This window comes from Ornithorhynchus anatinus, chromosome 13 (genome assembly GCF_004115215.2).
Source record: "Ornithorhynchus anatinus isolate Pmale09 chromosome 13, mOrnAna1.pri.v4, whole genome shotgun sequence".
NCBI lineage: Eukaryota > Metazoa > Chordata > Mammalia > Monotremata > Ornithorhynchidae > Ornithorhynchus > Ornithorhynchus anatinus.
In genome coordinates, this window is record NC_041740.1 from 17,401,513 (window position 1) to 17,414,725 (window position 13,213).

Consider the following 13,213-nt stretch of genomic DNA (forward strand, 5'->3'; position numbering starts at 1 on the left):
CTTGTATGCTCTTTGCCTTATCGGGGGCCTCAGTTCGCCAATTGCCCCCCGAATTGCTGCCAAACTCTCCTTCCCCATGTCCCCTACCTCCAACCCCTTCCCCTCTACCTGCCACATCCCTATCCTCAGGCAGGGGCAAATAAGCAGTGAGGTAGGAGGATAGTTTGTCATGGCATCTTTGGTTCATCGCACAGTTGTTGCAGTGCAATACTCACAGTGCACACACGGCACTGGCATTCAAACCACAGTCCTTAGCCGTGGTGAGTCGACATTCCAGAGGACAAGACAGACAGCCCTTTTAAGAGGCAGCCCTGTCCTGGTGAACCATTTCTGGAATGGAGTGGCTCTCAGCGTTCCGGGAAATAAAACTCATTTTCTAAGTCCTACATCCTCTAAACTGCTTCCTCCCCGGTTTCAAACCCTTCCCTTCCAACGCCCCTTAAAACCCACCTCCAATGGTGAAACGCATGCAGTCCGTTCTCCTATGATGTAGGGGTTGTGTATTTGAAGAAAACTTGCATTACGCTCAGGTATTAACTGGGGTCTCACATTAGTGCACAGCCCGCTTCTTCCAACACCAACTCCTTCATGCCCGACAGACCACCACTCTCCCCATCTACAGAGCCATCCTAAAATCACAGCTCCTCCAAGAGGCCTTTTCCAACTAAGCCCTCATTACCCCTACTCACTCTCCCTCCTGCTTACCCCTTATCCTAGAGGGTACCCAACCCACCCTCAGCTCCACAGAACTTATGTACTTATCCTTTTACTCTGCCACTTCCCCATCTGTAATTTGTCTGCCCCTGTAGACTGTAAGATCCTTGTGGACAGGGAACACGTCTACCAACTCTATTATACTGTAGTCTCCCAAATGGTTAGTACGGTGATTGCCACACAGTAACCACTCAAAAACTATCACTGATCTGAGTGATTATCTGCTCTGCTTCCCTTAAACTGGGAGCCCTGTGTGGGGCAGGGACTGTATCCAATCCAACTTTCCTGTAAATATCCCACAGTATTTGGCATGCACTATGACTTTACACACTTAATGCATACCGTTATTACCATTATTTTATAAAGCAGCAGCATGGCCAAGTGGAAAGAGCATGGACCTGGAAGTCAGAGGACCTGGGTTCTAATCCCAGCCCCGCCACTTGTCTGCTGTGTGATCTTGGGCAAATCACTTCACTTCTCTGTGCCTCAGTTACTTCAGCTGTAAAAATAGGAATTCAATACCTCATCTCCCTCTTACTTAGACTATGAGCCCCATGTGGGACAGGGACCGTGTCCAACCTGATTAGCTTGTATCTACCCCAGTGTTTAGAAGAGTGTATGATACGTAGTAAGTGCTTAACAAATACCACCGTTAGTATAATTTTCAAGTCTCGATGAGGGATTGGCCTTCCCTGAGAGCCTCAGGCCTCCCTGCCAGCCTTCAGGAGGCTGCCCCTCCTCCCCAGCCCCCCGGGTCACCTGCGTAGCGCGGTCAGAACATCGGTCATGCTGCGGACCCTCTTCAGTAAGCTGTCCAGCTTGTGGGGCTCCTCCTTCAGGAACCGGACGGCCTCCACCTCGATGCGCAGAACAGCCCGCATCTTGTTCTGCAGGCTCGGAAACTCTCCTGCCGGCAGAGAGAGACATGAGGCTCTTGAAGGCGCCGCCGCTAGGCTCCGGGTTCAACCCCCGTGGACCTCGCCGACGCTGTGCGGGGACGGCCGCGTCGCCCACTCGGAGCCCTCTCGGAACGCAGCGGCTGCCCGCCCGCCCCTCCCCAGCCTCGAGAAGAGGAGGTTCACCTTTCAGCGTGGCGACGGCCTCGCCCACCTGCCGCAGGAGGAAGGCGCCGTCTTCCACGTCCTTCAGGGTGACGGCTCTCCCGGCCCAGGAGGAGTCCTTCTTCAAGTCTTCCACGAACTGTTCCAGCTCACTGAGGAGGGAGGAGGACGGATAAGGGACCCGGCCCTGCCCCAACTCCCAGGTGGTCCCCGATCCCATTTCCCGGAAGCCCGTCTCAGCTGTGGTTTCTCACTCTAGGCTCATAATTGTTATTATATTTGTTGAGCCTTTATTTGTCAAGCAGTGTTCTAAGTCCCGGGATAGGTTCAAGTTAATCAGGTCACACAGTCCATGTCCCCCATGGGGACTCACAGCCTTAAGGAAGAAGAAGACCTGACACTGAATCCCCATTTTACAGTTCCCTTCTCTGTAAGATGGGGATTCTATACGCAGTCTCCCTCTCTCAAGACGGTGAGCCCCACGTGGGACAGGAATAGTGTCCTGCATCTACCCTGGTGCTCAGTACAGTGCTTGGCAAGTAAGTGCTTAGTAAATATCGCTAGTATCAATATTTCTTTTATAGGTGTTCAACTGATTTGTCTCAGGCCTGTACAACTACCCGATACATATGTACCTGCTACCGCTCCAGGCATATTTCGCCACTCTTATCCTGGGGGGCTCCCAGCAGTGGCAACAATGGAGATAAAATGGAGAAGGAGAAGGACTAGTATGGGCACGTCCAGGGCATAGTTAGCAGTGACCCTGCCTCCCCCATCCCCCACAACTCTTTCGTCCCCCATCCCTGAAGATTCTGACAGGCCTCGGGCCTTCAAGACAAATAAAGAAATTGTACGGAAGCCTTCAAACGGTTTGACGTGGTTTAGCGGGTCAACTCTGACTTCTTTTTCTCTTACGTTCTGTACCGGCGATTCCCAGGATAAAGCATGGCTCGAAGTGGCCCAGTTTTCAAAGATGGCACCGCTTACAATGAGATCCCAGCCTTCTGGCAGGGGCACGGTTGTAAAATCACACGTTCCAAGCTTTCCGCTCATCCTGGCCAGGCGAGGTCAAAGCCCACCATTCACCGTGACTCTCCAAGCAGCGGGTGGAGACTGCGGGCATTCTTTAGGGCCCCAGCCCTAGCCCATTCAGGTCGGGTGGCTGTTCCTAAATAGGGCTGCTTGGGCACCTCTGCTGCTGCTGCCCCTTCAGCAGCCACCTGACCCTTATCCAGGGCTGCCGCTGCCCCACCCCAGCGGGACATGGCCCGGGGAGAGGGGCAGGCCCTGGCTTTAGGATACAAGATCTCAGCTTCGGGCCCTAAGCTCTTTCAAGGGTTCCGATGAGTAGACGGGGCAACGGGGAATCCGAGGGGAAAAGAACTCGGAGGCAATGATGGAAAGGAGCCACCAGAGGGCAGCAAGCGAACAGACATTTTGTCTTTGGGCTCCACCTTGTGCTCCTCGCTGTTCGGAGGCCCGTCCTCCTCAGTGCCCCCACCTCCCTGTTGGCCAAGTCACTTTACTTCTCTGTGCCTCAGTCATCTCAACTGTAACATGGGGGTGACGACCGCGAGCCGCAGGGACTCCGTCCAGCCCCGTCTGCTTGTATCCACCCTACGTTCCTGGCACACAGTAAGCGCTTAACAAATACCACAGTTATTATCATCGTTTGAACTACCTGTTGTATCTCTGGATTTCCTCCTGCTTCCGCTGTTGTAAATCGTTTCTGTCCTTCTGTCCAACCCGTTAAATTGGAAACCGCAGGAGGGCAGGGATCATCTCTGTCCTGTTCTGTTGCACTCCCCCCAGCGCTTAGCATAATAGCTTAATGTTATTTACTGAACGCCTACTGTGTGCTGCGCACTGTACTGAGTGCTTGGGAGAACACCTTAGAAGTAAAAGACACAGTCCATGTCCTCGAGAAGCTTACAGTCTAGATATGACAATAACTGAAATAAAGGAATTAAGGAGGATGCTGGATATTTTTGGGTGAGTGCTTAAGGTTTAAAGTACAAGCAAAAGTACTACGGGTGATTGCAGGTATATAGGTGAGTAGGGTCGGTGCAAAACCTTGAGGTGGAAGTTGGGGGACAGAACAAGGAGAGTGGAGAATTTAATCGGGAAAGGCCTCCTGGAGGGAATGAGATTTCAGAAGGGCCTTGGAGATGCAGAAGCCTGTGCAGTGCTTCACATTAAGCCTGCATTCCATAAAGATCACTGATGATTCACTTATCAGAGAAGCATGGTCTAATAGAAAGAGCACAGGCCTGGGAATTAGGAGACCTGTGTTACAATCCTGGCTCTGCCACTTGCCTGCTACTGTGTGACCTTGGGCAAGTCACTTAACTTCTCTGTGCCTCAGTTTCCTCATCTGAAATGAGTCACTGCCTTTTTTTAATGGTATCTGTTAAGCACTTATTATGTATTAAGCAGTTTTCTAAGTGCTTTTCTAAGAGAGTAGATAGAAGTTAAACAGGTCAGATGCAGTCCCTGTCCCACACAGGGCTCACAGTGAAAGTAGGTGGAAGAACAGATATCCCCATTTTACAGTTGAGGAAACTGAGGCATAGAGTAGTTAAGTCACTTGCCCGTGGTCACACAGCAAACAAATGGCAGAGCCAAGATTAGAACCCAAGTCCTTCTGAGTCTCAGACCATGCTCTCTCCATTAGGCCATATTGCTTCCAATTCTGTCTACTTCTTCCAATGTGGGACAGGGACTCTGATCTGATCGCTCCATGTTCCCCCGTGCTTAGTACAGTGCTTGACACATAAGTAGTGCTTCACATACTATCATTACTATTATTCCGAGCTGTCCATCTACCTTCAGGGTCTCATCCAATTTTTCCCTTTTATATTGTTCTCCCCCAAGCACTTAGTACAGTGCTATGCACATAGTAAGCTCTCAACGTATATGACTGAGATACCCATGGAAGGAGTCAAATCAAGAAGAGGATCTGTTTGCCCTCCTTGAATCCTCTATTTCCTTTCCCATAAAACTGGCCCCAGTGAAATCCAAAAACCCACTGCCCTGCAGAATCACTTTGCTCCAAGATATCTGGGTGGAAAAAAATCCCCTCTTGTTGTCAAATTGATCGGAAGACACGGTGAGCTGATCGGAGAAAGCCTGTTCCCCTCGATCTGGATGTCCAGTAAAGAGCTCTCCCTGATACTTTCCGTGTTCTTTCCCTCTCACCTTTACTCAAGTGCTGTGACCTGCTCTGATCACCAGCTCTGATCTGCTCATCTTCGGTTGCTTGGGCCTCAGAGACTGTGTAGATTCCCCTGGGACTAGAATCAATCCATCAATCGTATTTACTGAGCGCTTTCTGTGTTCCGGACATTATATTAAGTGCTTGGGAGAGTACAATGCAATATAGACATGTTCCCTTCCCAAAGGAAGCTTGAAAGTCTAGAAGTCAATGCTACCTTCTTATCCTTTTTCCAAACAACCCATACCTTCCTGGCCTCGCACCCCAGGCATGAGTGAAAATATAAACTCCCAAAGGGCAGGGACTGTGCCTTCAAGTTAAGAAATCCAAGCTGCCTACCTACTGGAAGAATTACAGTCCTCCAGAAGTTGGAAATACTCAGAAACATTGCAATTCGTTATAACAAAAGGTGAAATTGTTCTGTGATCAATCTGAATTGTGAAACAACCTTTCATCAACACAAAAGATGTGCTTCCTCTGGTGGCATATAAGTAGTAAAAACCTGCCCGTTTCCAAAGTGCTGCTTGATATATGTTTTCAATGAGAAACTGGGGATGAGATTTCTTAAGGCACAAAGAAGCGTTTTTCTTTCCAGCCTGGGCCAGATGTGGTTTAATTTAACTGCAGCTCAGCGATCCATAGGTTAATTTAGCCCAGTTTTATCTTGGATATTAGATTCAGATTTGTTCAGGTGAAAACCAGAGGGCACCCCTGCTTGCTCCTGGTTATCTAGCAGGGAGAGCCCACCCCCAACCCCCGACCCCATCCGCTCTCCACTGAAAAGTGGAGACTTAAAGAATGCTTTGCCTGGCCCACAGCCAGCTCAGAGCCCAAGCAATAGCCAAGAGATTCAACAGGGAGCACTAGGTAAGGGCAGACAGTGTGCCTACACCCTGTACTATTAGAACTGGGCTGCCTGGGGTTCTGGGGTCCCCTTTCCCCAGGAGCACAACACCCTGCCCCACCCCAGCTGTTCTACACTCCAGACTTTGGGATTTTTTCCATTTCCTGACTGGAGATGGAAGAGGGAGAGAGAAAGGGACAGAGGCATCAAGAGAAGCAGTGAGTCTTAGGGGATAGAGCAGGGGCCTGGAGTCAGAAGGACCTGAGTTCTAATCCTGGGCTCTGCCACTTGTCTGCTGTGTGACCCTGGGTAAGTCACTTCACTTCTCTGAGCCTCAGTTCCACCATCTGTAAAATGGCGACATAGAATATCAGTCCTTTAAGGGTAAGGGGCTTTGCCCAGCCCAATTATCTTGTATCTACCCCAGCACTTAGCACTGTGTCTGGCACATGGTAAGTGCTACAAGTACTACAGTCATTATTATCATTATCTGGGTTTGTCTTTCCCCCTAGATTGTAATCTTCTTGTGGGCGGGCATAGTAAGGTCACATCTCCTCCAAGAGGCCTTCCCTGATTAAGCCCACTTTCCCCAACTCCCTCTCCCTTCTGCATCGTCTATGCACTTGGTCCTGCACCCCTTGGGCACCTGGAATTCACCCCGCCCTCAGCCCCACGGCACTTGCGTACGTATCCATATTTTATTTATGTTAATGTCAGTCTCCCCCTCTAGACTAGAAGCTTGTTGTGGGCAGGGAAGGTGTCTACCAACTCTGTTGTTGTACTCTCCTGAATGTTTAGTACAGTGCTCCGGACCCATTAAGTCTCAATAAACATCACCGATAGATTCATTGATATTCCCAAGCACCTTGCACAAGATCAAGCCCAGAGTAGGCACCCAATACGCAGTAGGAATTAACAGCTGAACAAATGAGTCAATTTACGAATGAGAAGGAGGCCAACACACACCAGAGTTTCTTGACAATCCTCTCTTCCTCGCGGAGGTACTTCTGCCTTTCCTGTTCCACCAGGACGCGCTGTCGCTGCACCGGATCCTCCAGTTTCTTCACCGTCTCAATCACTTTGCCGTTGATTTCCAGCTCTGCTTTTTTCATCATGGCCCGCAGCAGCTCCTGGTTCTGCAGCTGGAACACAAAAGAAATCAACTTCAATTCTCCCTGCTCGACCGACATCTCCAGCAACGCAATACTGTACTTTGTGGCGCTCAGAAGCGAGCTTGGAACAACAGCCTTCGGCTGAACGGATTTGATCTTCCTACCTTCTAAATGTTACTTCAAGGAGAAGGGAGAAGAGTCCATATTCTCTCTCTCTCCCCCCGAAACTACTCCACTGGCCTTGCTGCAGTAGCAGCAGTCAGACAGCCCGCACCGATTCCATCCTAGCATAGTCAGCCCGGCATCAGGTTGATTCTAGCAGTGGAATCCCAGTCATCTGGCCGGCTCGATCCGGTTGCGTGACGGGGCCGGAGACGCGTACTTCGTATGGATTGGGGAGGATCCCGGGTTGAAGACACCATGAGGATGAAGGTCTCCCCTGTCCACTTAATAATAATATCTGTGGTATTTGCTAAGTGATTACTTTGTGCCAAGCACTGTACTAAGCACTGGGGTGGATACAAACAAATCAGGTTGGACACAGTCCCTGTCCCACTTGGGGCTCATAGTCTTACAGATGAGACTGGCACAGTGCCTGCACACAGGGGCAACTGGACAGGTGATCTGAAGACGAGAGTGACACAGGCGGTGGTAACCGTGGCTGGTGGCAGGGATGGGGGGGGGCTCAGACCCAGCCACATCCGGTTTCTTTCTGCTTTCCAGAAACCCCAAAAAGCAGAGGAAGAAATACCAGTACTTGACAAGGGGGAGGCAGACCAGTGGTCAGCGAGAGTCACAGCAAACCTATTCTCCAGTCCAAAAATATGGCAACCGAGGTAGGCTTTCTCTCCTCTCGCCCTCTTTTTCTCCGACATCTCTCTCTCACCTACCATGCCCGGAAATTCTCTAGGTTTCAAGTTCCAATTTTAAAACCCAAACTGGCATTTGACAGGTCCGGTAGGGAGTGATGGAGGCTTGCCGTTTGCCTCGGGACAGGAACCAGGCCGTGCGCTTGGGTTAGTCGCGTTGTGGGGAGGGTGTTTCTCTATTTCGGGGATGCCCACACGTTTAGTTATCTCTGGGTGCCCGGCAGCTCCTGCCAACTCAGGCATCAAGCGAATTCATTCATGCGGACACACAGAGAACCCTGCCTCTAAGTTCATCTGAAATTTCAATGAGCTATTATGCCTCCCTAGCTTTCTGCACGGCTGTCGTCTTCTCCACTGTATCTCTCCTGGCTCTCCAGCTACTGGGGCTCATCCCAGCGGTGATAGGGAAAGAAGAGCTTTCATTCAGTTTAGCAGGCTGGGTTGGGCTCGAATCTCTTGCGGACGTGGGGGGGCGGGCGGACGGGGCAGGCATTGAGGTGAATTAGACGTCTTCAAGGACATAGGGGTTCCCCCAATGATAGGGTATTTATGCCCCCACATGTCTTGGGTGAGTGCACTCCAGAGGGAAGGCAGGGAATGGATGGGATGGAGGGGGGCAGCCAGAGTCAGCTGCAGGTGGTTAAGTTTGACAGATCCTAATACATAGAAGCAGCGAGGCTTAGCGGAAACAGCACGGGCTTGGGAGTCAGAGGTCTTGGGTTCTAATCCTGGCTCTGCAGCTGGTCAGCTGTGTGAGTTTGGCAAGTCACTTCACTTCTCTGTGCCTCAGTTACCTCATCTGTAAAATGAGGATTAAGACTGTGACTCCTATGTGGGACAACCTGATTACCTTGTATCTACCCCAGTGCTTAGAACAGTGCTCGGCATATTGTAAGCGCTTAACAAATACCAGCATTATTATTACAGTGCTAAGTGCACACAGTAAGCGCTCAGTAAATATCACTGATGATGATCCTTCTGTCTGTCAGATTTGCTTCTGGATGACTCCACCCAAGGGGAAATGGTCTTTCTCGTTCCAGCAATTAAGTCCTCACTATGTGCTGAGCACTGTTCTAAGTGCTGGGGTAGATACAAGCTAATCAAGACTGACACAGTCTATGTAGTCTGTGTGACTGTGGGCAAGTCACTTAACTTCTCTGTGCCTCAGTTTCCTCATCTGTAAAATGGGGATTAAGACTGTGAGCCTCACGTAGGACAACCTGGTAACCCTCTATCTCCCCCAGCGCTTAGAACAGTGCTCTGCACATAGTAAGTGCTTAACAAATACCAGCATTATTATTAGTCTTAATCCCCATTTTCAGGTGAGGTAACTAAGGCATAGAGAAGTCAAGTGACTTGCCCAAAGTCACACATCAGACAAATGGCAGAGCTGAGATTAGAAACCGGTCCTTCTGACTTCCAGGCTCCTGCTCCATCCATTAAGCCACGCTGCTCCTCTTATTATGAGGCAGGCTCCAGCGGCAGCTTCTGCCTGCAGGAAGAACACCTCTGTCAGCCTGCTTGGGGATCAGTGCCGCCCCGGGGAGCTGGCATGATACCCGAGGCTTCTCGGACCCCTGAGATCAGGGTTGGAAGGGAGGGGGAAAGGGTCGGGGGGAGATGGAGGGGATAATCAGAACTGGATCTCCAGCACCCCTCTGCTCTCCCCAGCGCAGGCCTGGCTCCCACTCCGGGGTGCACCCGCGTCAAGCCTCCGTGGCAGAAAATAACCCATCAATTCTGGAAATGAAATGCTCGTCTGCAAATAGGCTCTGCTCCGCAGCCTGGAATTTTTGCATGATTTAATTATCTAATTACTGTAGCATGCTGCCAAGCACAGAAGACTTCACACTGCTTCCCCACTTTAGAACTCGGAGTGAAGCGTATTTGAATTTCTAATTCAATTTTAGACTTTTGAGACCATCCTGGTGAGCTCCATACACCACTAATGATGGTCACGTTATTGCACCCCCAGGTTCCTCTGCAGAGAGGGCCACATTTCTCTGCCTAGGATAAATGAGATGAAGGTAAATGGGATCTGTCTGTGCCGGCTTAATGGCGCTAAACTATTTTCGTCTTCAGTAGGGAAAGGGAGGGATAGGACAGAGGTTCCAGAAAGGAGAGGACAGGGTGGGGAGGTCCTGACTGAAACCCAGTGAAGGGAAGACAAGTTTTGTTTAATCCCAACACCTGTTTTTTCCTCTACTGCATCTCCAAGCAAACCCAGGGGCCTCGAGGCTGCCACAAAAGCAACCCGTTCGCCTCCGGAGCATCTGATCTCGAGGCCCAGGACCTTGTTAGAGATACAGCATGGCATAGTGGATAGAACCCGGGCCTGGGAGTCAGAAGGTGATGGATTCTAATCCCTGTTCTGCCACATGTCTGCTGTGTGACCTTGGGCAAGTCACTTCACTTCTCTGTGCTTCAGTTATCTCATCTGTAAAATGGGAACTGAGACAGAGTCCTATGTGGGACAGGCACTGTGTCCAACCTGACTTGCTTGTATCCATCCCAGCGCTTAGCATAGTACCTGGAACACAGTAAGTGTTTAACAAATATTGTATTTTTTTGGGAAAAGTTCCAGCTGAGATTAAACAAATTCTGGTTTTGAGATAGCAGGGGCGGCATCGTGAAGGGCACTCAGGATCAAGTACTATCTGTCTTCCGCTGTCTTCATTAAGACCCAGGAGCTGTGCTTCCCAGAGATAAGTAAAACGCTAAAGAGCTCAGTGGAGGTGTGGGAGCAAGGGCTTTTGTCTTAGAGCAATTACAAAAAATATCATTCAAAAGAGCGTTTTGGCGTTGTCATTCAAAGTGCAGATTTTCCCAAGGAGCCATGGAGCCATGCCAGCTGCATCGGAGCAAAAACCACGAACCCTGGGGAGGGTGGAAAACGGCGGCGCCCGAGAGGGCTGGGAAGGTGGGCTGGAGGGGGAAGGCCGAGCAGGCATCTCAGATCAGTTAATCTTATTTACTGAGCGCTTCCCGGGTGCAGGGCACTGTACTAAGTTCTTGGGATAGTACAACACAATAATATAACAGACACATTTCCCACCCACAACCAACTTAAAGTCCGGAGGGGGAGAGGCCCGCAAAGCCACGCCAGCTGGATCACAGAACTGGCCGGCGTATGACACTGGCCATAGCTCCAAGATGGCACCCACTCAGATCGTGAGCCCAGATGCCAGGGCTTCAACAGATGGCCCAGCTCTCTGACAAGAGCTGTGGGAGGAGCAGAGGAGGTGGGAGAGCCCCAGACAACCCTGATTTCTGGCCTTCTGCACTGTGGGCCCCATTGGGAGCACAGGGGTCTGCGTGCTGAAACGGGTTAGCGCAGCTCATTAACACTGAGGAGAATCTTAGATGCCTGCTGCCCTCATCCTTCTTCACTCACCTCAGCTTTACCCTCCCTTCATCCCATTCTAATCGCCACCTGTGCCCACTTCAGCACTCCCATTACCTGACCACTTGAATTCTCACCTCTCCCTCTCCAACACCCCCATAAGCACCTATGTATGCATCTTTAAATTTTGCTGTTCCCCCTACCTATTTATCTTAGTGTCTGCCTTCCCCACTAGACTGTAAGCTCCTTGAGGTCAGGGATCGTATCTACCAACTTTAGGGTACTCTCCCAAAAGTTTAGTAGAGTGCTCTGCACACTGCTCAACACAATGGATTCATTGATTCTTGAGAAGAGAGGCCCAGTGGTTTGAAGAACTTCCAGATCATTACTGGCACGAGGAAGGAAAGTTTAAGGTTCCATTCCAATATGGAGGAGAGCCTTGCTTGAAAACCACGACACACAAGACTGTGCTTTACCAAGAGCTGGGTACAGTGCTTTGCACACGGTTAGCACTCAGTAAATACCACCGATTAACTGATTTCTCCCAGCATTTGAGCTGGGATGCTCAAAAATGGAGGGAAAGAAGAGAATGGAAGGAGAGGGAGAGAGGAGCTGGGGGAAGAGATGCAGAGCAGAGTGGATAGGGAAGAGGAAGAGAGGGTCAAAAGGAGAAGAGATGAGAGGGAAAGGTGGAGAAGGAGATATTGGCCATACCTGGAGCTGCCTCATCTGATGGAGCTGGATCTTGAGCTCTGCCACATTCCGCCGCATGTCGTGGAGGCTGACTTGGATGGAGGAGGAGCCCACAGGTGGGGTCTGGCCTCGGACAGCGGCCGACTCGGGCACAGGTAGTGGACTCTTTGCCCCAGAGACAGTTGCTCCTGTAAGAAAATGGCAGCGAGAGACTGCTTGAGTGGCCAGAGAACAAAGCTTCAGTCAACGCATCCGCCACAGCAACTGGAAACCAAGAGAATTGGGCTATTAGATGCCCGAACTCTGCTCTCTCCCCTCTGTGTGCCCGAGGTCTCTTCATCCCCTGCCTGGAAACATACTGAACCTCCCTCACTCGATGCAACCATCTGCACACTCACCACCTCCCTGTTGGCCAAGCCCAACTCTCTTGCTTCTTCACCCTCTGCCTGAAAAACAGCGCCTTCCCCCGCAGCCCTGGATCACCTCCACAGTCCGCTTCCTCCCCTCCTGCAGCCTTGCTGTGCCCATCCTTGGCTGAAATCCAGGATTGAGGCTGACTTCCACCATTCCCGGGGCCTCAGCCACCATCGCTGTGCCTATGACGTCCAATTCTATTCCACTAACCCCAACAGGCCACCCGATGCCTCCAAGACATCTCCACATGGACATCCAACCGCAGCTAAAAGTCTCCATGGCTAAAAACTGAAAACATCCGTTTCTTCTTTTTAATCACTCCCCCTAACTTCCCTATCTCAGTTGATGATGCCACAACCTTTCCTAGCCAATGAGCTTGCAATTTTATTCTATAGCATTTGTTAAGCGCACACTCCGTGCCAGGCACTGTACAAAGCGCTAGGGTAGACCAGTTAGACACAGTCCCTTTCCCACAAAGGGATCGCAGTCTTAATCCCCATTTTACAAATGAGATAACTGAGGCACAGAAAAGTTAAATAACTTGTCCTAGGTCACACAGCGGACGAGTGGCAGAGCCGGGATTAGAACCCAAGTCCCCTGACTACCAGGCCCATTCTCTTTCCATTAGGCCGTGGTGCTGCTTTGGTACCGCCTTCGATTCCTCACTATCATTCAACTCCTACAAGTAGTCTTGTAAAGTCCAACCTGTTTTCCCTCCCCAACACTTCCCGAATATGCCTCCCTCCTCTCTGTCCAAACAGCCGCTCCCCGGGCTTGAGATCTAGGCAGTTTCCAATTAGATGATAACATCAGACACTGATACACTCAGCCCTCATCATTTTACACTGCTGCCTTGATCACCTTTCTAAAACATCATCAAGCCCACTCCTCAAAGACCTCCGCTTAAAGTAGAAGCTCCCGGCCATCAGCTCTGTTGCTCTTCTCCACC

At 50.5% G+C, this 13,213-nt stretch overlaps 1 protein-coding gene across 18 annotated transcripts in view; it reads right to left on the bottom strand.

Moving 5' to 3' along the window:
- The window catches only part of KIAA1217 (KIAA1217 ortholog), a 280,750-nt gene that overhangs the window by 16,655 nt on the left and 250,882 nt on the right, over positions 1 to 13,213 (bottom strand). For all 18 annotated transcript variants that reach the window (XM_029077819.2, XM_039913917.1, XM_029077820.2 and 15 more), the window contains 4 exons: positions 11,872 to 12,038; positions 6,800 to 6,975; positions 1,797 to 1,927; positions 1,474 to 1,621 (listed from right to left, as the gene is read on the bottom strand). In XM_029077819.2, the coding sequence (XP_028933652.2) occupies positions 1,474 to 1,621; positions 1,797 to 1,927; positions 6,800 to 6,975; positions 11,872 to 12,038 (622 nt within the window). The remainder of the gene's footprint in view (positions 1 to 1,473; positions 1,622 to 1,796; positions 1,928 to 6,799; positions 6,976 to 11,871; positions 12,039 to 13,213) is intronic.